Source organism: Necator americanus, chromosome X, assembly GCF_031761385.1.
Source record: "Necator americanus strain Aroian chromosome X, whole genome shotgun sequence".
In the NCBI taxonomy this organism is placed as follows: Eukaryota; Metazoa; Nematoda; class Chromadorea; order Rhabditida; family Ancylostomatidae; genus Necator; species Necator americanus.
The window spans coordinates 20,459,662-20,483,460 of record NC_087376.1 but is presented as its reverse complement, the minus strand read 5'-3'; the positions used below and the strand labels follow the sequence as shown (position 1 = coordinate 20,483,460).

Below are 23,799 nucleotides of genomic sequence, written 5' to 3'. Positions count from 1 at the left end.
AAGGTCTTTCTTTATCGCCTCTGCAAAGCCTTGCGAGCTCGGACGTGAGTTCTTGGTTCCCTGCGACTCGTACTGCTCAACGCTGGCGTATCAGCTCAAGAGTTTCAAGAGACAGGCGTCTCTTGGTGGTTTTAAAACTCTCAGCCGACTTCGCGCGGTCGTGACAGGTGTTCAACAAGCCGGTCATATTCCTCGTCGATTGCGGAATCTTCCCAAAAGCCGGCTAGCGTAGCAAAGAGATCCCAGTTGATGATAGCCTTGGGATTTCTCTCTCTGAACTTGGCGGCTTTCTTTGCTCTCCTTGTGAGGGAAAATCTTCTTCGGAGGAGGCGATGGTCCGATCCCGTATAGAACTTTGGTACAACAGCGTCCTCCGTCAGGCAGAACCTTTCACTGACGATGATGTAGTCTATTTCATTACGGTACCCTCCACCGGGTGACTCCCACGTCCAGCGTAGAGAGGACGGCTTCTTGTGTTGCGAGTTCCCATGGATGGTCTTAGTCGTCATGATGAACTCGGAGAGCCTCTGCCCTGGTCAATCCATTGCAGGCCGTGGGTCCTGATGTGAAGTTCCTCATGCGTTCTTTTTGGGCCAACTTTGGCGTTGAAATCCCAAATTATGACCTTGTAGAAGGCATGATCTTCTCGGTAGAACTTCTCCAGGTCCATATAGAAAGCTTTGACTTCTTCTTCGTAGCTTGATGTTGGTGCATAGGCGACGAAGATAGTCAAAGCTGGTGTTGGACCACATCTTCTCATCCACAGACGTCCGATTCGGGTCGTAAGTTGTTCGAAGGAGTCGATGTTCTTTCCCGTTTTCGTGTTGACGAGGACGCCAACTCCACCAACACCTCTACTGTCGCATGTTCCTAAGAACAGTTCTTCTCCAGATTCATATACGGCGTTGAGAGGGTGATGTCGTCTCGTCTCCGTCAGTCCGATGACGTCGTACTTGATCTTCTTGGCTTGCATCATCAGGTCTTCGATGGCCGCTTCCGATGCAAGCGTACGTGCGTTATAAGTACAGATCGCCATCCTAGTCCTTTTCCGTTTCGGTAGCCTACATGACTCCTGCAACCCCGTCCTACCTGGCGCTACCGTACCAGGCTTTCCTCCAGAATCAGGAGACTCTTTTTCGTTGCTGTGTTTTGCATAAAATTTTAAAACCCATGAGCAGGTTGCAAGCCTCTAGTCCCATGAGTTTCTGGGAGAACTTCCGTTCTCCCGGAGTGGATATGTGGAGCTTATTTGTTGGAGGCGACTCCAAACCGCCTCCCTTGCACCTCCCACTCACTTGATTGCAGGCTTTTGGCCGGACCGACGTGCAGGATACAAGGATATCATAAGTCAGTCCTGGCTCAGCAGAAACAAGGAGTCCATCCCCTGAATCCACCTGCGTCTCTGGGCAAGCACAAAGTAGCTTTTGGTCCGCGATTAGCCCCCTACCCTCCACCCGGGGACGCGCCACGTAGCTTTGCGACTAACCGGCTGTGATCGAGGGAGATCTGTGGCATTTGTGATATATCATCTCAATTGCCTCATCCAGAACAAGTCATCATTCCCTAAGATGCTACACCCAAAATCGAAACCAGAAGAGTCCAAATTGTTGTGCTTACCTAGGTAGCCGTGTTGCCGTGATATTAGCGCGTGATAAAATCGCTCCGCTTATACTAGTTAGGATGCGACCCGCATATGATCGCGTAGATTAAAACCCGCAAAGGTCTTGATACAGAGCCAGCTCGTTGGTCACAGCTATGCGTTCTTCCTTTCTATTCATTTTTGGACTTTTAGCATTTATCCAAAACGCTTCCAAAGTTCTCCGAGCTACAATTTCGGGTTCGTACGATCGTAGAAGACAGGATGGCAACTATGCAGAAAGGAGCATATTACACAGTTTTGAGTCAGACAAATGCGATCGTACATTCTGTTTCGCACTAACTGCTTCTTGAGATTTGTGGGAGACTTTTCTACAACTATCACTTGGGACCACACCTAACCAGACTGGCCCTTATCGCCTTACTCAGGTCGTCGGTTATGAAAGGTAAGGAGAAACTGATCTTTTCGGAGTCATCCGCCTTGGCATAATCTCGTTGCGCAATAAGACCTAGCCTACGAGGTACATCAGCAATGTAGCCATTAGAGGTTGCGATCCACTGCGCTAGGTCAACCGCATCGATCCGCTCCTGGACATCAGATGTCACCCTTACGGCTGGCCTAAACATATTCTGAATGACTGATTTCCTTATTTTACAAGGGTGAGCTCAAAGACAGTGAACTATTCTGTTTTTACTACTTTACTAGGGCTTCGAAACCGTCGTGTCATCCGCTCACCGTTGGACCACTGTATTTCCACGTTAACAAAGGACTGCCAATTATCTTTGGGTTTTTGCTGTATGTGAGGGGATCTCTGGTTTACAAGCTCGAAACAAGTGTCCGTCTCGTCCTGAGTGGGACATATAATGCAACAGTCATCAAAGTGGCTCTGTATCAAGACCTTTGCGGGTTTTGATCTACGGGGTCATATGCGGGTCGCATCCTAACTAGTATTAGCGGAGCGATTTTATCACGCGGAGGTCCGCTAATATCACGGCAACACGGCTACCTAGGTAAGCACAACAATTTGGACTCTTCTGGTTTCGATTTTGGATATAGCATAATAAGCAATGATGACTTGTTCTAGGCGAGGCATTTGAGAGGATATATCACAAATGATCTGACCTTCCAGGCCCTGACGAAGGCGACGACGCCCAAACGTTAGCCGCAATAAAGTTTGTTAACAATCTTGACTGTTGCTTAAATTGGACTATCGACAATTTGCAATTCTATGCAGAGATTCAAGGAAAGTCGAACTATCGCGCAAATCAGAACTTCGGTAGGCGGTTCCTCGCTGAATGCGGTGAACATCGGTCGTTGGACGTGCAGGACCTCAGGAGCTGATTGCGCTTACCAGTGTTGAAGTGTAGGGTGTTGATGTGATACCTACACATTGGTAGGGTTGCTTCAGTGACAGCGAACCCATTAGCAGGTGAGGACAGGTGAACATCTATTCATTTTGTCGTTGTAATGCCTCAGTAGAGGACAGGCTTTTTTTTTTTTTTTTTTTTTTTGGGGGGGGGGGGGGGGTTCTTGCCTCCTATGCTTTTTTCTCTCTTTTTCTCCGCTCTTGATATCCGTTTGTTCTCGCCATCTTAGTGCAACTGACGCAGGTTCTTTCTCAGACACTTCTCCTTGCTCATTTTGTGTGTCGTGACATACAAAATTGTATGCGGATCTTGTCTCCGCAGATGCAACGGCAAACTTCTTCCTCGTCATTGGAACAGTTTTCTTTTGCAGCGTTTTCTTTGCAGTGCACTGAACACGACTGGTGAGAGAGTGGGCGTCCTTAAGCTTGGTCTGTAATCCAATATTCACCGACATCCGTTGGCGGAAATCCTTTCTGCACCTTTCAAATCTGTCATGCCTTTGGTTAAGGTTTAACTCCTCGATCTCTCTTTTGCAACTCTAACTTCAAGCTCAGAAGAACAGAAATGTGGTCGGAATCGAATGCGACGTCCCACACGGCTCTAGATTTTCTGATATCCGATTGGAGAATGTTCCTCCTCAGGACGCAGTCGATTCGAAGTTTGAGCATTCTCATCTTTCGCTTGTGCTGCTCTTTAGGCCTTAAAAGGGTTGATCCCTGCCACGTGAGCTGATTCCTCTTAAACGTGGAAGCGATGGTGAGATACGTCTGCTCGCAAAGGCCTATCAGAGTATTTCCGTTGTCAAATTCTGCTCCATGGGATAAAACCACTTTCCCACCACATCGGATTGTTGTTCAAGTCCCATCCTCGCATTTCCGTTGATTCCGAAAATGACCACCTGCTGGATGGGTATTTTGGACATCAACGCATTGAGTTCATCGTAGAAGGCGTTCTTACTGTTGTCCTTAGGGGTTTAAGTAGGTGCGTGAGCACTTGCGATCCAGAGTTCACGTCCTCTGCGATCCAGAGTTCACGTCCTCTGCGATCCCACGGTCGTACAAAACGCATCTAGAGACCTTGATCCAAATTCCTCCATGAGGTTGTTGTAATCGTTCCTCGCAACTTTCGCGCAGCCACTTACTTTGTTCTCATCAACGTCGCCGCAGTAAATGGTGTAATTTTCAATGCTGATGACGGGCAGATCTCTCATGCGCGCTACGACCCCGATTATGAGTGCTCTGCGATCCTGCAATCGTACGATGGCGCATCTTGACGACGTTGAGATAAATTGCTCCACCAGGCTATTGTAGTCGTTCCTCACAGCTACCGCGCAGCCTCCCACTTTTTTCTCATCAACGTTGGCGCAGTATATAGCGCAGTTTTTTTTTGATAACGGGACATTCTCTGATGCGCGTTTCCTGTAATGTTGCAAACAACAGATGCAAATATCGTAGCAGTCTAAAGTGGGTTGTTGAAGTTCATTCGACAGCGATCGGCAGTTCAGGTTAGTCGCGAGGCTACGTGGCGCCGGCTGGCAGATAGGGGCTAACCACGGACCAAAAGGGACCTTGTTCTTGCCCAGAGACGCGAGTGGATTCAGGGGATGGACTTCCTATTTCTGCTGAGCCAGGACTGACTCATGACATCTTTGTATCCCGCACGTCGGTCCGGCCAAAAGCCTGCAATCAAGTGACTGGGAGGTGCCAAGAAGGCGGTTTGGAGTCGCCTCCAACAAATAAGCTCCACATGTCCACTCCGGGAGAACGGAAATTCTAACAAAAACTCATGGGACTTCTCTTCTCCAGAAGCTCGTGGAAGTTGGTGTCGTCGTCAACACGAATATGGCAACAAACATCACTGTATCTGTTATTTGTATCTGTATCACTGGTTTTAAATTTTTATGCAAAACACAGTAATAGAAAAGAGTCTCCTGATTCCAGAGGAAATCCAGGTACAGTAGCTCCAGGAAAGACGGGGTTACAGGAGTCGTGTAGACCACCGAAACGGAAAAGGACTAGGATGACGATCTGTACTTATAACGCCCGTACGCTTGCATCGGATGCGGCCATTGAAGATCTGATGATGCAAGCTAGGATGATTAAGTACGACGTCAACAAAACGACTGAAACGAGACGACGCCAGCCATTGAACGCCGTATATGACATTGGAGAAGAACTGTTCTCACGAACATGCGACGGTATGGGAGTTGGTGGAATTGGCATTTCTGTCAACACAAGTATGGAATTGAACACCGACTCTTTCGAACAACTAACAACCTGATTCGGGAACTGATTGACTGGAAGTTGTTCAACTCCAGATTTGGCAACCTTCGTCGCTTACGATCCAACATTAAACTACGAAGAGGAAGAAGTCGCAGCTTTTTATATGGACATGAGGAAGTTCTACAGAAAAAGCCATACCTTCTGCAAGGTCATAGTTGGCAATTTCAAAATAGGCTCCAGAAGAACGGCTGTAAAACTTCACATTGCTACTCACGACGTTCAATGAAATGAGTAGGGAGAGAGGGTTTCCGAGTTCATCATGACGACAAAGACCATCTATGGGAACTCGTAATTCCAGAAGCCCTCCACTCTACGCTAGACTTAGGAGTCACCCGATGGAGGGTATCATAATGAAATTGACCACATCGTCGTCAGTAAAAGGTTTTACCTGACGGCTGTCGCTGTTGTGCTAAAGTTCTATACGGGATCGGACCAACGCCTTTTTCGTAGAAGATTTTCTTTCACACAGAGGGGAGAAAAGGCGGCGAAGTTCACAAAGCGAACCCCCTGAACCATCATCGGCTGGGAGCTCTTCGCTTCGCGTGGGAAGATAGCGTCATAGACAACATCGACGACGAATTTGAACGGCTTGTAGAACATCTTCATGACTGTAGGAGGAATACGAAGAGTTTCATTACACCAAGAGTTGGCTGTCTCCGGAAACTCTAGAGCTAATACGTTAGTGTGGAGTTGCAGAAGATGTAGGCAACCACGAACTTATGTTCGAGTTCGCAAGGCTTTGCAGAGTGGCAATAAAAGAAGACTTCAGAAAGAGAAGAGCAGAAGTGTTGGCATAACCTGCAAAGGCGGTGCAGAGTATTCGTTGTTCCTGTCGGAACGTGGCCAACCGTTCCTTTCCGGAACCCAGATTGAACAACAGCATCGAGAAGGGGGGTGGAAGAGGCAAGATCCCTAAGCAATGGAAAACCAACAAGACCGTGGTGTTGTATAAGAAGAGAGACCCACATGACATCGGCAACTATCGCCCAATCTGCTTACTGTCTACAAGCTCTTCACAAGAGTAATTCTAAACAGGATAGAAGGAAAATTAGATGAAGGACAGCCATGCGAGTGAGCAGGGTTTCGAAAAGAGTTCAGTACGATTGACCACATACATACGGTTTCAAAACTCATAGAAGTATCGCGAGAGTACAAGATGTTGTTGTGTCCCACTCTCATCGAATTTAAAAAAGCGTTTGATACAGTTGAGACCGAAGCGTTCATGGAGGGCTCTGCTTCACACCTAAAGATACTTCATGAGTTGTATAGCAACTTCAAAATTACTCTCTCTAATGAATAATGATGTCACAATCGACGTGAAGAGAAGGGTTCGTCGGGGCAATGCCACCCAAAATATTCAGTGCCACTTTCGGTCTCTTCTTCATTCAAGAATATTGAGGATGTAGTGAAGAGGACTAGGAAAATCCAGCTCTGTGCTCAACTATTCAATACTACCGTCCTTCCTGTTTCCACCTATGCTTCAGAAACCTGGACACGTCGCAAGCAAGAAGAAAATGCGGTGAGCATCATAGAACGCGGAATTGAAAGGGTGGTGCTAGGAGTAACCCGCTTTACGCAAGTGAAAGAAATTCACTCCTACTTCACGGATCGAAAATCAGAGACGCTGCCATATATGCCAAGAAAAGCAACATAAGATGGATCGGACACGTGATGCATATCAACGACAATCGCTGGACCAGAGACGTGAGCGACTAGATACCACGTGACATCAAACACACCGCAAGAAGACCGCCTACCCGATGGTCAGACCTCTTTACAAAATCTTTCAGAGAAAAATACGACGCTCTTCGAGTCCCTCACGAGAAGGGATACCACTGGACAACACTTGCGAACGGTAGGGACAAATGGAATTATTACTGGTGTCCGCTCGAGCAAATCGATGAACAACGGGAGCACAGGTAATACAGGTTGACGTTCGAAGACTCACTGAATACGTATTCGCTCATTATACAAGTACCTCTTAACTGTTTCTGAGGTAGTGAAGTGGCTCACAATGGAAGAACAAGAACCATGGAAAATTGCCTTCACCACGCCTTTTTTAACAGTGCGACAGCCGAAAAGTTGCAAAATCACCTAAAGACAAAGGAGGAAGAAATTAGTGACCTCAGGAACAGGAAGAGAACAGTCTGCTGCGATGACAGGTGCTCGACACTCACGATGGTGAATGCCTTCTCTACGAAAAGTCTCTCTGTCATACTGGACGGTGAAAACTGCTATGTTAATAGCAAACAGAAAAACCTTCACAAAGACTGGAAGAAGGTGTTATTGCGATGGAAGGTGGTGAAAGAAGGTGAAGGTGTAGTTGCGTAAGCGGCTGCGCTCGAAGCGGCGCGGTGGAGATAGCGGTTAGAAACGAGGTGGGACCATTGCTAACTACAGCGAGGAATGGTGTCAACAACACTCCCCCTAGATTCTAAGCGTTACGAGCGTTACGCCACGAGCATCCCTGCCAACTTCTCGAAGCATGAAGGTTATCGAATGCATCATCGACAGCGGGATTTATGGGATTAGCCATCTGTTCACCACTTAGTGCTGTTCTGTCTCAAATTTTGGGACCATCAGTGTCATTCATGCTCCACTAATTTGGACCGAGAGGAATCGCGATAGGCAAAACACCCTGAATCTCATCTTCTTACAGTTCAAGAGAGCATTCGACTGCATCTACACAGAACATCTAACACGCCTTGACACGGAATTGTCCGAGAAATTGATCAGATTAATCAGATAAGGTGATCCTTCTACAGGAAAGTCGATAAGTCGTTAGTCAAATCCTGCGGGGGAGAAGTGGGACGTAAACTTAAATTTAGTGCGTTAGTTAATTTAGCTTGGTTAGATTCAGGCACTATCCCGACTTCAAGAAGAGTGACCACTGATGTAAACGAGGACAGCATCGCCGGAATTTTTTGCATGAGTCTAACAACACCCATTCAAATGTCAAGGAACAGTGGTCACGTCTGAAATCTTGTACGGCCAAACCTGGTGGCTGGTGCAGCCGCGTAAGCAGCGAAGCTGTGCAGTGAGGCCAGCACTTGCGTAAAAAAAATGCGAAACTCGCTGTCTCCTCTTATTTCTGCAGTCCGAGTAGAGCTACATTCGCGGAGCGGCTTCGAGCGCAGTCGCACATGCAATTGTATTGACGGTCGTTATGACAAAGACTATGTTCCCTAACCAGTGACTTGAGATAGGGACCAACAGCTGTCCATCTCTGGTACAAAAAGATTCCCAACAATCCCAAGTGGAAGCCGTACAAAACAGTCATCTGGTCTGAAATCTCTATGCTGGTCTAGGAGAGAGAAGCCATTTTAGAGTCGTGAAGATGAAGATGTGACGATGAGCATGCCATGGCATCACATGCCTTGACCTCATCCACAACGACAGCATTTGGCATTGATTAGGACTGCCTCCAGTAGTTCTTAAAGTGTGCGAAACCCGAATCCAATAATGTAAACAAAATCTTCTCGACGAGAAAGACATTCTGTTTAGGACTAGCCATTGATCTCAGTGTACCATGCAAGTGGCAAAGAGAGCGAGCACATGGCAGAGAGCAGGCGACTGGCGCGACTCATAGTGCGATGAACCTGCCCTAAACAAACAGCCTTTTGAGTGATACATAGATTAAGCTGCAAAGTATGATGAAAAAACCACTGAGACAGAATATAACGCCAATAAAGTGTGTGATAAAGTGTCTGTAATCAGTCAGCTTCGGATGAGCCACTACGTTCACTTCGATTCAGAATCGATTGAGGTTTACGAACGTGTAATTAGCTTATGCAATGACTTGTGGGAGACTAACCGATGTGTTTTTATCCTACCACACAAATGTGGTACCAATCTATCAACCCCGTAGAGGTGAAAGGCTTGGTTGGCACTGAGGTGGATTCGAATCTCCGATCGATCGTGCACATAGCGGAACCGTTTACCGACTGCGCTACACCCGCCCGGAACGCCAAAACGTTTAATAAAAGAGCGCTTGATTTCACTGGTAGTAATGTTTGTCCCGGTAAGAGCAAAACACCTGCCTCTATGCTCACCCTTTTTGTGCCTGACACGTGCTCATTCCCTGCTTTTCCTTGTCCCCAACAACAGAACTGCAACCGCGTTCCTATGCGTTTGAATTCAATCCATCCCAAGCTACTTGTAGAACATATAGTACATGTTCGAATATCTTACCTTTTTGCTCATCAAACGATTAGGTATTATTTTATATTATTTTTGCAAAAAAAAAGTAATGGGAATGTCATGGGAACTAATAATTCATCTTTAGGTTATTCTTTTTTTCGAAATTCAATCGGATACGGTGGCTTCGATTCATTTGAAATCACTGCCGTTTAAGTCGTGAACAATTTGCTGAAACAACAGAATCTCCGTTTCGGCTTTCATTCATAAACAACACGAACATAACGAACTTCACCTCAGTGATCCTCATTGTATCACAATAATAATAGTGTTTTTTGTAACAAATGTCGGCAAACTATGTACGACCCATTCAATTCTTGGTTGTTTTTTGGTGTTGATGAGTTAGTCATGCTTTGCACAAGGACAATGCCTCAGAAAGCAGCAATGCAACGTAATTGTAGGCGACCAAAAATAACTGACTTACGTCCGACTCCAAGTCTGAAATTCTCGTTCGCATTACATCAAACTCCTCATGAACAGCGTACATTAGATGGGTTTTCACAAGATCCTGAACAAATCATTCGAGGAGTAATCATGCAACAAAGGCTTTTTTTTTGGACATTCTCAACTAAGTTCTCCGTTCATTTTAAGAGCAACAGATGCATCACAAAGTCTGCTAACATATCATGCGTCAGGATTTCTAATAAAGGAATACCATATGACTACGGTCACACCATATACTATCTACATTTACTATCGCTACAACTGACTAACTGGACATTGTTGTTCGATTCTTGGGATTCTCCAACAGAAAACAAAACACTGTATATTCGCGTTTTTTTCCTTCGTTAGATCTGAACACCAGTCAGTTGTATGTAAACGAGATCTATCACCAATCAGCGCTTTTCAACTTTTTGAAAAGTGTCATTTGCCACTATGACACTATACTGTGGAGTTTCTTACCTGCAAAGTGTTTTGAAGTTTTTCGCGACGGCATACGTTCTGGCCGTAGCCAGCTTTCAAAGGGTTAGCTTGAAAGGAATACATATAATTAGGTAAAAAAGTATATTAAAAATGCGAATCTCACGTCCGCTTGCTGAATATCTGAGATCAATTAGAATGGAAGAAGTAAGTACGGAATATAGCTCTGGGTATGTTTCTGTTTATCAATTCTCGACATAATCTAATGCGCCTTTTTGCACATCTTTATTATCATCTGTCTTTGATTTGTTTCGATTTGCAGGTGACCTAGTTTGACTTGCGTTCTCGTCCTCAGAAAATAAAACGGATCCACATTTACTATTTAATGAATTCCTCTACCATCACGAGCAAGAGAAGGTGGGGACTAAAGAACGTAGAAAAATATCAAAATTAGCAAATCCTCTTCTCATAGGACAGTATGGCGACCAGTGAGAGGCGATGAAACATGAAGTTGCTCAGGATGACTCTAATTCTGTACCGAGGCGACACATGCACGAATCGCCGAACGACTAAGACTGTTCTTGCGAGGAGCAAGCAGTATCCACCTACGTAGGCCTTTGTAACCATCTAGGAGTTGCAGTGCATATCAAATTTCATGTGATTGCTCTACACGAGATCAAGAACAGAAAGAGCGACGTAACACAGATGAATGACAGTACACTCGTCATTGGCGGGAAGAAAATTCCGTTGTGGAAGGCATTCCGTTCCTAAGCGGCATTAGTTTCATTATGCATCTATCTGTCGTCCATTCTGTTGGTTCTCAAAAGATCTTGTAACCTTGTTTGGCCATCCCTTGCCTTCGCTCTCTGCGCTAAAAACCCATAAGCATCATCGACCGCTACTCACCGGCGTCTGCAACCGATAAATCCGTCGCGCTTTATGAGAAGCTGGAGGAGGTAGTCCGCAAGAAGAAGTCCTACAAATTTGTTGACGGAGACTTTAACGCATAAGTAGGAAAGACCACAAAATGGAAAGACAGGATCGGAAATTTTGAATTAGTGGACTGAAATGAAAACGGCCTCGTCTCACCGAGGTTTCGCCGCTCGCTTCTTTCATGAGAATTCAATTTTTCATAAAGGAAAATTATCTTCGGTAGGATTTACCTAATGGCACGACTAGCGCAGAGAATGACCATAACAAACTCACCAACGGACACTAACTAGAGATGGTGACCACTTGACGTCTAGGCAGTATCATTCCGTTAAGATAGTTTTGGTCACCGTCTGCCTCGTGCAAAATGCGATCAGTAATTGCTACTAAGAACGCTAAACAAAGTATCTAAGAGTAGTAAGCCTTCTTCCATGGAAACTCTAAAAAAGTCATAGAGAGCCTACTAATGCTGTACACTTTTCGATACGTTAGCACCACTCTTTTCATATAAGAGAAAGCTTCACGATCTATCTAAGATTGGTATGGCTTTTCCCACTGAAAATTGTATTAAAACAAACAGGAAACCTGTTTTTTTTTTCGTTGATAGAATTAATTCATCATGAGATCAGAGTTTCTCGATACACTGACACCAGGCTTTTCATCTTGAAGAACGTTTCACAATGTATCTAAGAATAGTAAGGCGTCTTCCATAGAAGTTCTAACAAAAATTATAGAGAACCTAGGAAATGCCATGCAGTGAAATGTATCACGAGGTCAGAGCTTTTTCAATACAGTGACTACATTTGATACAGAGCGCTTCAGTCCACAAGTGAAGTCCTCCAGTGAAGTATATCACTATGGTTTTTATCTCCCTGATATTCTGACAACACTACCTTCATGGTTTTAAAGAATGGTTTCATGTGTGTCTGGGGTGGCAAAGCTTTATCTAATTAAAAGTCCAGCAAAAGATTTGAGTGACCCACATAGTTCTGCAGAGTGAAGTACACCACTACAGTCCGCAGCTTTCTAATATTCTGATAAAACCTCCTTCATGGTTTTGAAGTATGTTTATAGATGTATTTAGGAGCGGAAGAGCGTTACCCAATTAAATGTTCAGTAAAATGTTTATAATAAATGGACTCAGGTTACCTACTCAGTTCTTTACATTGAGGTTTATTATCATGGTACCGTTTTGTGATATTCTATTAATGCCCTCAATTCCTTCATTTCACTGCGTTCATTATGTTTACAATTATCGCTTTGCTGATGTTTTTAGGGTTTCTGTAATTCTAGAAAAATAATATTGTTGACTCAAATAAGTAATAAGAGTGAGATTTTTAATCACCTTTTTTTTGACCTGCCTCTCAGCTGTAACATTTTTCATAGCAAAACTTCATTGCAAACTATATTTCTCACCGATGCATGCGGTGTGTGGACCTTCAATCCGGGTGGACTTCTTACACGGAAGAATGCCACATATAATTGTCCGTGACTAAACACGTCTTCTGGCAGACACACTCCAACTTTGTCGAAGGATTGTCCCTGGGCTTTATTGATAGTCATTGCGAAAGCAAGGCGTACAGGGAACTGCCTTCTTCGTGGCAGTTGTTTTTCCCAGTTGTCAACCCTAAATATTACAGCTAGCTGGTTTTTACGGCTCCCACAAATGAAATGACATCGAAACACATTGCTCCCGAGGGTCTCTATTCTTAGTCGCGTCACGTTGCAGGGACCATTGAGGACGTCAAGATTGCGAAGAAGCGTGACGGTAGCGCCTTCCTTCAGTCGTAGCTCGTGAGGTGGCATTCCCATGGATTTTAACGTGTTAAGATACTCCATCGGGTACAACTCACCTGAGCTTCCTTCATGATACAATGCTTCGTTGACGCTTTTGTAAACACGCACATCTTGTGGGCCGCATGTGCATAGCCGTTCCAAGGCTTCATTATTCAGCTGCCTGACACTGATATTTGTAGAAGCTGAAAATTGCCCGTTCATAAAGGTCCGTACTTGCACTAATAGTCTCGCCGAAAATCTCCGTAACGATGCTTCCTTGACACCGGAAGTCTTCCAGAATTTGAACGCTTCCTTCATCATCGTTAGCGTTGCCATTGCCTATGCCCAGCAGGGAATTGGCCCATTCAAGTCCAGCTTTCATTTTAACTTAAAGCCGGTGAGTCTTGAAAATTGACCACAGAACAGATTTTGTCACGCATGAATCCACAAAATCTTCTCGCTGTCCGTGCTCTACTATGGTTAACACGTGTCGGAAATTGCCTGCTATGATGAATAACTTACCGCCGAATGGCCCATCGCTCTGCATGATATCACGCAGCAAACCTCCGACAACTTCAAGAGCGCGCTACGGAGTCGTAAAAATCTCATCCCAGATCATAATTTCAGTGGCCATAGGTTGTCGTGCTTCTTTTTGTTGTCGTTTCACCAAAGATGTGCGAATTCCATCAAGCATGTTGAGCTTGAACGTTGAAGTGACCGTTCGTCCACTTAACAGAAGGTTAGCTGCGATTCATGCCCAAGCAACACACTACATCGCTCGTCGCTTGACGTCGCTGTCCTACAGCCAAGTTGTAAATAGTATTATAAAGATCGTTGTTCCGCCAAGACCATCGATAAAAAAATAGCGTCCGTCATTGCGATCGATCGCTGCTAGGATATCATCAGCAGCACTCTTTTGATGCGAATTCAATAACCCATATAGTCGTGATCCTTCACTTTCATGCTGGCGATAGTCAACTGGAACATTGGGAAGTGAAGATCTTTGATTCACAGGTGGCACAACAATTTGGGTCAAATCTCTGCCAAGCAACAACATCCAATCGGCGACGTCGAAATAGGCGAGAGCAATTACCTTTTCCGCTCCTAGCCTTCTGCTGATGTAATAAGGCAGACAGTAGCAGAGCAAGCAATAAAAAAAAACTACGTAAAGTTGATACTGTCTGAAACTGCGCAACTTCCTGAATACTCTGGCGATAGTACGTGTCATCATCGAGAAATCCAGAAGCATTTGCTGCTTCAGAAAATTTTTTGTATGTGTACCCATCTACTGTTCTCAGGTCTTTGAATGACATTTTCCTTTTGGTGTTTAACAAAAAGATACGGAGACCGTATCGTTCGACATCTTCATCTTCTTCATCTTCGAAACCGTGTACATACGTGCTATTTCTTTCCCTCCACGTCTTCTTGGTTTCTAACCATGACGTGCTTTGAATGAAGAATGCTGGAGATCTGGTAATAAAAAAAAGTTGTTCATATCATCATCAATGTTCATATCAGACGGCAGGCCGTTATCGAAGACATTGGCACATAACCGGTTGGGCTCAAAATAAGCGGTAAGGGCCGTGAAGTTAGATTGTGCGCCATCTAGAGCTTGTTGTTCTTATTTCGCGATGAAGTGAACTGTCTGATATACTGTTAGATGGACAACCAATCTGCACACAGTGTGAGATTTTTCTTGCATAGCATACCCAAACACTTTGTGAAGAGCTTGAGGTGAGCAGACATACCGAGTGCTCAAATGCTGTTTTATCTCGTCTACCACCTGATTTCCACTACCATCAGAGTCGCTTTCAATAGTTATTCGCGCACGATCGGAACCCTTGTAGATGTATTTGTATAGATATTTCACCGCCGAAATTGTACCACAAATTTTAACATTCACGTGACAGTTAAACTTCATGAGGAGGTACAAATTGGTCGGCACGAACCACTCATCACTATATACTCTTCCATTAATTTCAACGATTCTGATTGTGCGATTCCGTCTCCTATACCACTGATAGCTGTCAGTTTCCATGGACGTGCTTTCACGAATCTGTTTGGAGAAACGATTTGCGCATCTCTCATCACGGATGCATGGTGATTGGGGATCGTCAGCACCACATTTTATGTGCATCATATACATGGTGACTGCCTCATATGCTTCCGGTTCTCCCTCTCTGTCTGATATTTCAGCACAAACAACATTATCTACGTCGGCTACTGTTTGCGCATTCCACACTTGTTTTATGATCAACAGCATATGACAATGCAGAAGACCCGTTTTTTAAATTTCGATGACAAAAAAATACGCTCTACTCCGCCGAGCATATGTCTTTTGAATAAGTTATCGAATAATTCCTTTATTTTTCCATTTAAAACGCACGCCGTTAGATCCGGTCTATGAGAGGCAACTTGTCCTTGGTAAAGGTTCTCTTGAATCTCGCGCCATTGAGAATTACAGGTAATCGTAAGAAAACAGGTGGGTTTTTTATATCGAGAAACTATAGCCATGAGGCCTTGGAGGGATAATTGCATTGCTCTTGGACCACCGATATGTGGCGATGCCAACACAATGCGATTTTCTGGAGGTCCGTCTTTTCCAGCTATGTAATCTTGCAGCCCTCTATAGGAGTCAGAGCGAAGATTGACCTGATGGGTTCTATGATAGTTTAAACGCTTCCGCTTTATTTTTATTTTAAGCATCAACTGCAAATTGCTGAAGGAATTTGCCTGAATGGAGAATCGGGTTGAAACTGTCACGAACGGGAAACAGGTAAGAGTAATACTTCATCTGGGTGATGCGGGCTCCCTTCGTTGTATCCCAGCCACCTCTTTCATTCGGAAAAAGAAGCGGATACATAAGAAGGTCGCTTTTTGTGTCAATATCGCTGATGTTTAGTAAAGAAGTCCCATTTGACTCTATAAAGAAAACTGCAAGACTTCTGGCAAGAGGAACATCATTTTCTTCTCCAACATACACAACTGCAACTTCATTAGCCGTAGGCAATGCACACTGACAACATGAAATATGGCTTCCCCTATTTTCTTCACAAACCATACGAATAGTAGTTGGTCGACGACTATCACGTATCGCTGCTTTTTCCTCAGCTCTTTTGACTTCATTCATATTTTTGAAGGACCGCGGATAAGGATAGTTTTGTGCGAACCACTCGCTCAGAAATCTAACGAGGTCTGGATTGAATCACAGCTCGATTTCTGAGCAATTGCAAGGCGCTGCTGAGCCGCCATTTCGGTGTCAAGAATGTAAAGTTGCTCATAATGTCGTCGTTTTCTTGCATTAGGATGTAAACATCCAATTCGATGATAAATTTGCCCATGAATACGATAACAATACGGCCCTCCTCCTCTCGAGACATCTGCTTGTGCACCCATTGAGGCCATCGCCAAAGCCGAGTTAAAGTTCCTTGTAAGAACCTAAAAAGTTCTTTTGGAGCTGTCTGTGCTCTGGATCTGTGAAACCTCTTAAGAAAAGCTGCATGAGATGCTCAGGGAAATTATTGAGTAAATCGAGGACAAACCGGCCATAATTGCAACAGTCGCTGAATGTGCCTGGATGCTGTTGTTTCACTTTGAACGAAAAGTGTCGCGCTCCACAGTTTACACAACTACAATTCATTTTTCCTAAGTATTCAGTTTCTGCTGTTCGAGTTCTAAGCGCTAAACCAATCGTCTCTAGTAGAGCGTGACGCCGCTGCCTCTCAACATCGGCGTGCAATCGTTGGGTTCGGTGTTCGTGATTATCGTTGAGACGTTGCATTCGTTGGGAGTATGCGTTCAAAATCAAGCGTTCGGAGCGCTTTGGCGGTGCCTCTGCTGTCGTTGTGAATTTTCAAGCAAACGTTCAGCTCTCTCCTCAGCGCTTTCCGTTTGTCTGCGCCTCTGCTGGCGCTGCGCATTTTCAAAGAGGCGTTCACTTCGTTCCTCTACACTTCCAGCTCGGCGCCGTCTGCACTGCCGCACCGAATTGGCTGTGAGACGTTCGGATCGTCTCCCAGCACTTTCGTTTTGGCACAATGTTTGTAGGCGCTGCCAACTTGTCATGAGCCTAATAGAACGTTGCTCGGTGTTCTCATTTTGGCGCAGCAATTGGTGACGATGTGGGTCCTCCAACTGTCTAAGAATACGTTCTGCGCTGTCTTCATTCTGTCTTTGAATTCGCTGGCTTTGTGCGTTCGCGCTCAGGCGTGCATTCCATACAACACTCATTTCAACAGTGCGGTGATTTCTTTGCCGTTCAGCATCATTGGCATGCATGCGTGGAAGTCCTCGTTCACGTGAAACTGCCGCTGGATTTATAGAGGTATCCATTCTCTTGAAAGCTAAAAAGGCAGCTAGAAGAAGCAAAGGATTCACAGTGAGGAGTTCATGTAGAGTGAGAGACTATTATTAACGCAAACTTTTTCCAGAAATATAACAACTCAACCTATCTCACGCTTGGAAAGAAGATCTAACAAACAATGGATTTGTGTAAGCCTGAACTCTTGTCGAAGTAAATATTGGGTAACAATTAAGAGTTATAAGTGCAACTATCAACTGGGAATCGTCTTAAACTTAACTTTCAGTTACAAAAGGAATTGAAAATACTATTATTCATCATGCATGCCTGTTTATGAGATAAAAGCGCACCCGAACCTTCCAACGTAGAGTGGCACACCACACATACATTATACACACATACACACATACACACATACGCACACACACACACACGGTTTCTGGCAACCTGACGACAAATAAAAAATAAGAAACAAACAAACGCAGGCCGTTAACGACTTTTATCACGCTCGTTCTGTTCCCGAACCTTCCGACGTAGAGGTTATTGCAGTTCAATTATCAAACATTTGATGTTACATTACAAATACGAAACCCTCCTTCAAACACACTACAAACGAAAACGATAAAACACGAGCGACCTGATCAGCAATGTCCTTAAACTGAGAGTTAACATAAAATGACATAAACCTCATCTTCGTACAGATAAAGATAACGTTCTATGTTAGATAGAATGTTAGTTGTTCTATGTTATGTATGTTATGAATCATGAAACACAACACGGGTAGTTGCCACGGCTACGAAACGGTTGCAACGTCCCATTTACCTTTTGCGGCACAAAATTACTGCGTGATATTACTGCACCACAGCACGCACAGCACGGGCGCACCAATCTGACGCGGGTGGAGCAGTCGCACCCCATTTCATAGGTTTACGACACCGGCACACCATTTCGACGACGGTGGCCCGGCCCCCCCCCCCCCTTTTTCCGAATTTCGTCTCTCACCCACACACACATACACACACACACACACACACACACACACACACACACGCACACACACACACACACACACACACACACACACACACACACACACACACACACGCACACACACACACACACACACACACACACACACACACACACACACACACACACACACACACACACACACACACACACACACACACACACACACACACACACACACACACACACACACGGACTGAGACTACTTTATTATATATCACCAGTCTGAACGTCCGGCTTCTCCTTCGAATTTGAGGCTGCGTATACATGTTTGACTTTGACCTGCACGTGGTAGCTATGCTTTTACTTTTATTGAACGCAATCAGGCACTTGAGTATACACCTTGGGAGCTATACAATCCGCACTGTTACTAGGTACAATCCTCTTATACTATACAAAAACATTTGTTCTACATTTGGAGAATATTCAACCATCAGCTTCAAAGACTCCTTAGATAGCAATATAATATAGATACAATTTGAAAGCATTATTCGAAGTATGGGAGTTCGTCCTGATTTCCTCCAACAGTTATCACACAATGATGTTTTAACAAGAAATGACGTGAACAACATCATCGTACTGATAAAGATAAGTTTCATATCAGATCATGTAAACTGTTGGGTACTATTTAAGCAGTTGTTTACGTGGCTGTTTCGACTTTCTGAAGAAGGAATGCTACCAACTTGAGGCAAGCGTGCAAGGAAATTGGTACGCGGAGGAGTCATAGAGGTGGAATGCAAAACTTGTAGTGGTCATGGATATGAAATGGTTGCGACGTCTCAAGCTATCGAACTCGTGGATGAGTTCTGTTATATGGGCTGTATGCTGAAAACGACGGCAACTACGAGAGAGATATTCAATAAAGATGCGCTGAAGCTAATTTGGCATTCAACTCACTAACCAAGTGCATGTGGTCGACTCTTATCGCGCACAAAGCCAAGCTGCAAGTCTCCCTACCCGCAATTCGTCGGGTGCGGGACAAGAGGTACCTGTGAAAAACGGCTGAGCGCAGTATCCTCCCTTCGGCACCGCGCTCCTCCGCATAATTACGGCTGCCGCTCCACCAGCTATACATCTTCCACGACCGCCTGAGATCACCTACACCCCGCCTCCCTAATGCTCTCTAATCAACGCTGAGCGCGACGTTCGCGCCACGACGAAGCGGTGGATAGTGCGAATTTTGATGCCGAAGCGAATTGATGTACGGATATAATAAACTAAGCGCATATTATTGGAGATAAAAGAGAAGAAGTAAGTCCTTCTATCCAGTGTAACTTTACATAAGTGAAAATTACCTCAAAAAAAAAATGCTCCAGGGAAAAGAATAACATGCATATATTTTCACACATCTCATGATTTAACACATTTCATGCCCTAAGTCTTACCTTTTTATCTTCGAGATATACTTTTAGGTACCTTTAGGTACAGTGTACAGTGTGTTACACAGCTAGATAAGCAAAAAGAAATCCTTAGAAAGCGAAAAAAAGTAAAGAAGATAGCATAACACCGATCAGTGGAACATTTTTTGAAACGTCTCTTGCATTCCCAGAAATGGATGAGTGCTTTCCACCTAACAAGTCGAAACAAGATAATTTCATTTTCACTCGCATTTCTAAATGGCATATCACTTATACAAACCTATTTCATCCTTTCCTTATTTTATATTAACTTACAAGCACACTTTATGCAGACCTTCAAACAACATCTAATACCAGTAACTTTCCGTTTGACTTTGAAAGCGCATCATAAGAGCTGCAGGCGCGGCGAAAAAAAAATCGTCGTAAGAGCGGCAGACTCTTGACCTTTCCCCGCAATTCGTCCTCTCATGGTGTACAGATCGGAGATTTGGGAAGTGCCGTCAGCGGTGGCGGAGAAGGTAGACTGCATGGAAAGAAAACTGTTTAAACGACTATTAAGCTACTTCTGGCCGATGGTGTGCCATAACGTAGAACTTCACTCGGAATTGGACTTGGTGTGCCAGCGGATGACATGTGGAGAACGTCAACATCCTGCCCGCCCCCTGAAGTAGTCACGAAAACCGCTTTCGCCTTTCTGGTCACGTTATGAGGAGACCTAATCGTCTTGCTGATAAGGTGATGTAATTTTTTCCGAAGTTTTCCAAAGGTTAAGTACCTTTTTCTTGCACAACTCAGGAAAAAAAATCCAAGGAGTTTTCGTTTATGATTATTCTCTAGCCAATGAAAAATTCATAGCCCAAAGGTGTAACGCTTTTTCGTTTATACTTGATTTTTTTTTGCGGTGTTTAGGGTGTGGTCAAGGGCGTGGTTTTCCTCGAAAACTGAAGTCGCGGTAGGACGAATCCTGTGGCTTCAAATAAGCGGGATGGTGTCAATAGTCAGTGAGGCGAGTTTCACGATGTTGAAATGATCCGCCAGAATGCAGACAGAGATGGTGGAACGAGTCTCACAACGTCAGATTGAGCGTTCAAGCTGGGAACTACTAAGATTGGTGGGACGGATTTTTCAGCATCAGATAGTGACTCCATTGTTCAGTTTTCTGGGGTTTAGATCGGTGTACCTGCACCAGAAAGCAGTAGGAGTGGGTGGCACCCCGTCCGGCGGCACAGTAAGGCATGTTGGCTACCAGAAGGTAGTGGATCGTACCCCACGGCGTCATATAGATACGCCAATTGAAGGAAGCTAGAAAGAGTCTCACGATGTCATAGAGTTTCAACGCCTGAAAATAGTACAATAAGGTGAGATGGGTTGTCTGGATGACAAATCACTACAATATATCTTCCTTTCGTCCACTCCTCACTTCTCATGTTTGCCAAATGATTTCTTCGGAAACTATATACACGCATGCAGTAGTCTAGTAGTTTAGTAGTAGCTAGCTGTTTGTGTCATCTGACGTAGGATTCCTATCTTTATATGTTACACTTTATATCCTATCTTACTTGCTCTTACTCCTACTTATACCCTTATGACGATGACGTTTAGGTTATTTAGCACAATTATACTTTTCTATGTTAATTGTAGAGGACGAAGACGAGAAATGCTTAGATGTCATGGCAGTATAGAAGGGACGAAAATGGTGGTTTCAAACAACGGGCTTAGTCTGTCGCGTGTGTGTATGCATGTGTGCGGAGCAAAATATCAAAGAACAAAAAGACGGGCCTCACGGCATCGAATTGGTGCACCAGTGCCAGAAAGCGGGAAAAGGAGCTGAGACGGGTCCGACGGCGTAAAATTGGTGCACTAACGCTAGAAAACGCCTGCAGCTGCACATCTACGGTGACGGCGCAAAAATTGGAATCAGCGCAGTCATTGTTGCAGCAGTACTAGGTAGTAATTCAAAGCGGATTTGTCAAGAAACGAATGAGACGTTGTGAAAATGAAAGGACGAGAAAATCTAATACTTAAAAATAGAATATAAGATTATATATGACTTACTTGACTTGACTTAATCGGCGGGCTGATGTCATCGCCTAACGCGATTACCCGCATCTTCGCCGAGGAGTGCCATCCTTGAACACAACTCTGCCCGTCCTTCTCGATCTTCTGCAAAAGCTTGCACAGAACCAATCCATTCGCGCTATTCCATATTCTGCGAAACCTTACGTCTCGCCTGAACAGCCTATCCACGTCGAGTATCCTCAGGTTCTCTTTCACCACCTCAGTCCAGAACTTCCGTTTTCGGCCAGGTGGCTTCTTCCAGCTCGAACCCGACGAACTCTTCAGAACTCGTTGGACAAGGCGATCTGCCGGTCTCCTGAATATATGACCAAAGAAGCAAAGACGATTTACTTTAGCCACTTTCGGTGGTGGTGCAAGATGTTGATGTCTTCTATGTGTCATCCGCCGGTATACCACATCAATTTCTGCGTAAAGATCTTCACTGGGGCATAAACTAGGCCAAAAGTAGCCAAGTAGCCGTTTAAGCAGCTTTCGTTCCGTGCAGTCAAGCCTCTCCATAACCGTTGATGGTGCCGCCCAAGTCCGTACATCATGATGGGGCGAATTGCGGATAGGTAGACTCGCAGCTTGACTTCGCTGGTGATGGGGGTCGACCACAGGAATTTCGTTAAGGAGTTAAATGCAGAAAGGAGTTAAAGTTAAAGGCACCCTGGTGGTGCTAAGACAATGTCGGCAGAACAGTGGTCGACTGTTCTTCGCATAATGTCGTCGAAATTGAACAGGAAGGGTCCTGCCACTGTCCCTTGTCTTACTCCAGTTAACACCTCAAACGGTGTTGTACATCTGGCTGATGTTCGAACTGCAGCAGTTGTTCGTTGATTCATGTCATCAAGCAAGCGAACGAACTTTCCTGGTACTCCATCGGCGCGAAACGCGTTGAGAAGACGGCCTCAGTGAAAAGAGTCGAACGCGGCTTCAAAATCCAGAAACGCTAGTTGCATTGGTTTCGAATACCGCTGCCAGATTTCGATCACTCTCCTGACGATGAACACCTGGTCAACCGTGGATCGGCCAGGACGAAAGCCGGCTTGCTCGTCGCGCGTTGTTTCTTCGTGATGTTTAATGAGTCGGTCCAGGATAATGCGCTCCAATACCTTGTACATAACACGCAGCAAAAAGACTCCTCGATAATTGCTGGGGTCCGTGACGTATGACTTCTTGTGGAGGGGAATTATGATAGCGTGCCTCCACGAATCAGGTATCCTTTCGTCTATCCATATTGAATGGATGATCTTTGTCATTTCACGATTCCCAGACCGAAGAAGATATTTCAGCATTTCTGCGCTAATCCCGTCGTCTCCACCACATTTTCCATTCTTCATTTTCTGAATACAGACCAGGACCTCCGACTCGGTCGGTGGCTCCTCGTTAACCGCATATGTCGGCCTATGAATGTGTTCGAGTTCAGAAGCTGACGGTGCTAGCCGGTTCAGCAAAGTTTTGAAGTGTTCTCTCCAAATTAGAAGGGTTGCTTTACCGACAGCTACTCCATTGGCAGTGTTAAGGACAGGTGAATATCTTTTCATTTTGTGGCTATACTGTTTTAGTAGGCTTTCCGTGGGTTCATGTCCTCCCACGCCCTCTCAAACTCCATCGCTCTTGACGTCCACTCGTTATTGTGGTCTTGTTGCAGTTGACGACGCAGCTTCCTTCTAAGACGCTTTTCCTGGTTGAAGTCACCAGCGCTGCGCGCGACACATACAGAATTGTACTTGGATTTTGTTTCCGCAGATGCAAAGACAAACTTCTTCCGCGGCAATAGAACAGGAGGCGTTTCCTTCGCAGCGTACTGGATACACTTTGTGAAGGAATCCGCATCTCTAAGCTTCTTCCTGGTCTGTACTCCAACATGAATAGACACACGTTGGTGGAATTTCGTTCTGCATTCTTCGTTTTTCAGAGCTACCATGTCGATTTTCGGTTAAAGAGGAACTCCTCAGTTTCTCTTGTGGAACCATATCTTGAAGCTGAGAAGAAGTGGACAGTGGTCAAAGTCGAAAGCGACGTCCCAAACAGCTCTAGA

General features: G+C 44.8%; 9 protein-coding genes across 13 annotated transcripts; 1 reads left to right on the top strand and 8 right to left on the bottom strand.

Annotated features, from left to right (window-relative positions):
• Positions 1-140: 140 nt before the first annotated feature.
• RB195_024418 (uncharacterized protein) lies at positions 141-4,174 on the bottom strand (the record flags this gene model as incomplete). 2 transcript variants are annotated; one of them, XM_064212184.1, is made up of 9 exons in its annotated part: positions 141-527; positions 599-1,072; positions 1,296-1,384; positions 2,022-2,215; positions 3,204-3,437; positions 3,508-3,663; positions 3,792-3,865; positions 3,922-4,032; positions 4,106-4,174. In XM_064212184.1, the coding sequence occupies 9 exons, from the start codon at positions 4,172-4,174 to the stop codon at positions 141-143; spliced, it is 1,788 nt and encodes a 595-aa protein (XP_064068064.1). The 2 variants fall into 2 exon arrangements, with proteins under 2 accessions (XP_064068064.1, XP_064068065.1); XM_064212183.1 differs by lacking the exons at positions 1,296-1,384; positions 2,022-2,215; positions 3,204-3,437; ... (2 more) ...; positions 3,922-4,032; positions 4,106-4,174 and having other exon boundaries at positions 506-1,036.
• A 575-nt stretch (positions 4,175-4,749) lies between these two features.
• RB195_024417 (uncharacterized protein) lies at positions 4,750-5,244 on the top strand (the record flags this gene model as incomplete). The annotated part of the gene is made up of 1 exon (XM_064212182.1): positions 4,750-5,244. The coding sequence occupies one exon, from the start codon at positions 4,750-4,752 to the stop codon at positions 5,242-5,244; it is 495 nt and encodes a 164-aa protein (XP_064068063.1).
• Positions 5,245-8,752: 3,508 nt separating this feature from the next.
• On the bottom strand, positions 8,753-13,346 carry RB195_024416 (uncharacterized protein; the record flags this gene model as incomplete). Of its 2 annotated transcripts, XM_064212180.1 has the most annotated exons (3): positions 8,753-8,887; positions 9,868-9,951; positions 12,651-13,346. In XM_064212180.1, the coding sequence occupies 3 exons, from the start codon at positions 13,344-13,346 to the stop codon at positions 8,753-8,755; spliced, it is 915 nt and encodes a 304-aa protein (XP_064068061.1). The 2 variants fall into 2 exon arrangements, with proteins under 2 accessions (XP_064068061.1, XP_064068062.1); XM_064212181.1 differs by lacking the exons at positions 8,753-8,887; positions 9,868-9,951 and having other exon boundaries at positions 12,615-13,346.
• Positions 13,347-13,596: 250 nt separating this feature from the next.
• On the bottom strand, positions 13,597-15,273 carry RB195_024415 (uncharacterized protein; the record flags this gene model as incomplete). 2 transcript variants are annotated; one of them, XM_064212179.1, is made up of 4 exons in its annotated part: positions 13,597-13,738; positions 13,946-14,125; positions 14,292-14,480; positions 14,720-15,273. In XM_064212179.1, the coding sequence occupies 4 exons, from the start codon at positions 15,271-15,273 to the stop codon at positions 13,597-13,599; spliced, it is 1,065 nt and encodes a 354-aa protein (XP_064068060.1). The 2 variants fall into 2 exon arrangements, with proteins under 2 accessions (XP_064068060.1, XP_013299509.2); XM_013444055.2 differs by lacking the exons at positions 13,597-13,738; positions 13,946-14,125; positions 14,292-14,480 and having other exon boundaries at positions 14,632-15,273.
• A 435-nt stretch (positions 15,274-15,708) lies between these two features.
• RB195_024414 (uncharacterized protein) lies at positions 15,709-16,140 on the bottom strand (the record flags this gene model as incomplete). Its single annotated transcript, XM_013444056.2, has 1 exon — positions 15,709-16,140. The coding sequence occupies one exon, from the start codon at positions 16,138-16,140 to the stop codon at positions 15,709-15,711; it is 432 nt and encodes a 143-aa protein (XP_013299510.2).
• A 674-nt stretch (positions 16,141-16,814) lies between these two features.
• On the bottom strand, positions 16,815-17,342 carry RB195_024413 (uncharacterized protein; the record flags this gene model as incomplete). The annotated part of the gene is made up of 1 exon (XM_064212178.1): positions 16,815-17,342. One exon carries the CDS (start codon positions 17,340-17,342, stop codon positions 16,815-16,817), a length of 528 nt encoding a protein of 175 aa, XP_064068059.1.
• A 4,395-nt stretch (positions 17,343-21,737) lies between these two features.
• On the bottom strand, positions 21,738-22,274 carry RB195_024412 (uncharacterized protein; the record flags this gene model as incomplete). Its single annotated transcript, XM_064212177.1, has 1 exon — positions 21,738-22,274. The coding sequence occupies one exon, from the start codon at positions 22,272-22,274 to the stop codon at positions 21,738-21,740; it is 537 nt and encodes a 178-aa protein (XP_064068058.1).
• A 392-nt stretch (positions 22,275-22,666) lies between these two features.
• RB195_024411 (uncharacterized protein) lies at positions 22,667-23,302 on the bottom strand (the record flags this gene model as incomplete). Of its 2 annotated transcripts, none has more annotated exons than XM_064212176.1 (1): positions 22,667-23,302. In XM_064212176.1, the coding sequence occupies one exon, from the start codon at positions 23,300-23,302 to the stop codon at positions 22,667-22,669; it is 636 nt and encodes a 211-aa protein (XP_064068056.1). The 2 variants fall into 2 exon arrangements, with proteins under 2 accessions (XP_064068056.1, XP_064068057.1); XM_064212175.1 differs by having other exon boundaries at positions 22,667-23,098.
• A 17-nt stretch (positions 23,303-23,319) lies between these two features.
• RB195_024410 (uncharacterized protein) lies at positions 23,320-23,685 on the bottom strand (the record flags this gene model as incomplete). The annotated part of the gene is made up of 1 exon (XM_064212174.1): positions 23,320-23,685. The coding sequence occupies one exon, from the start codon at positions 23,683-23,685 to the stop codon at positions 23,320-23,322; it is 366 nt and encodes a 121-aa protein (XP_064068055.1).
• Positions 23,686-23,799: the final 114 nt, after the last annotated feature.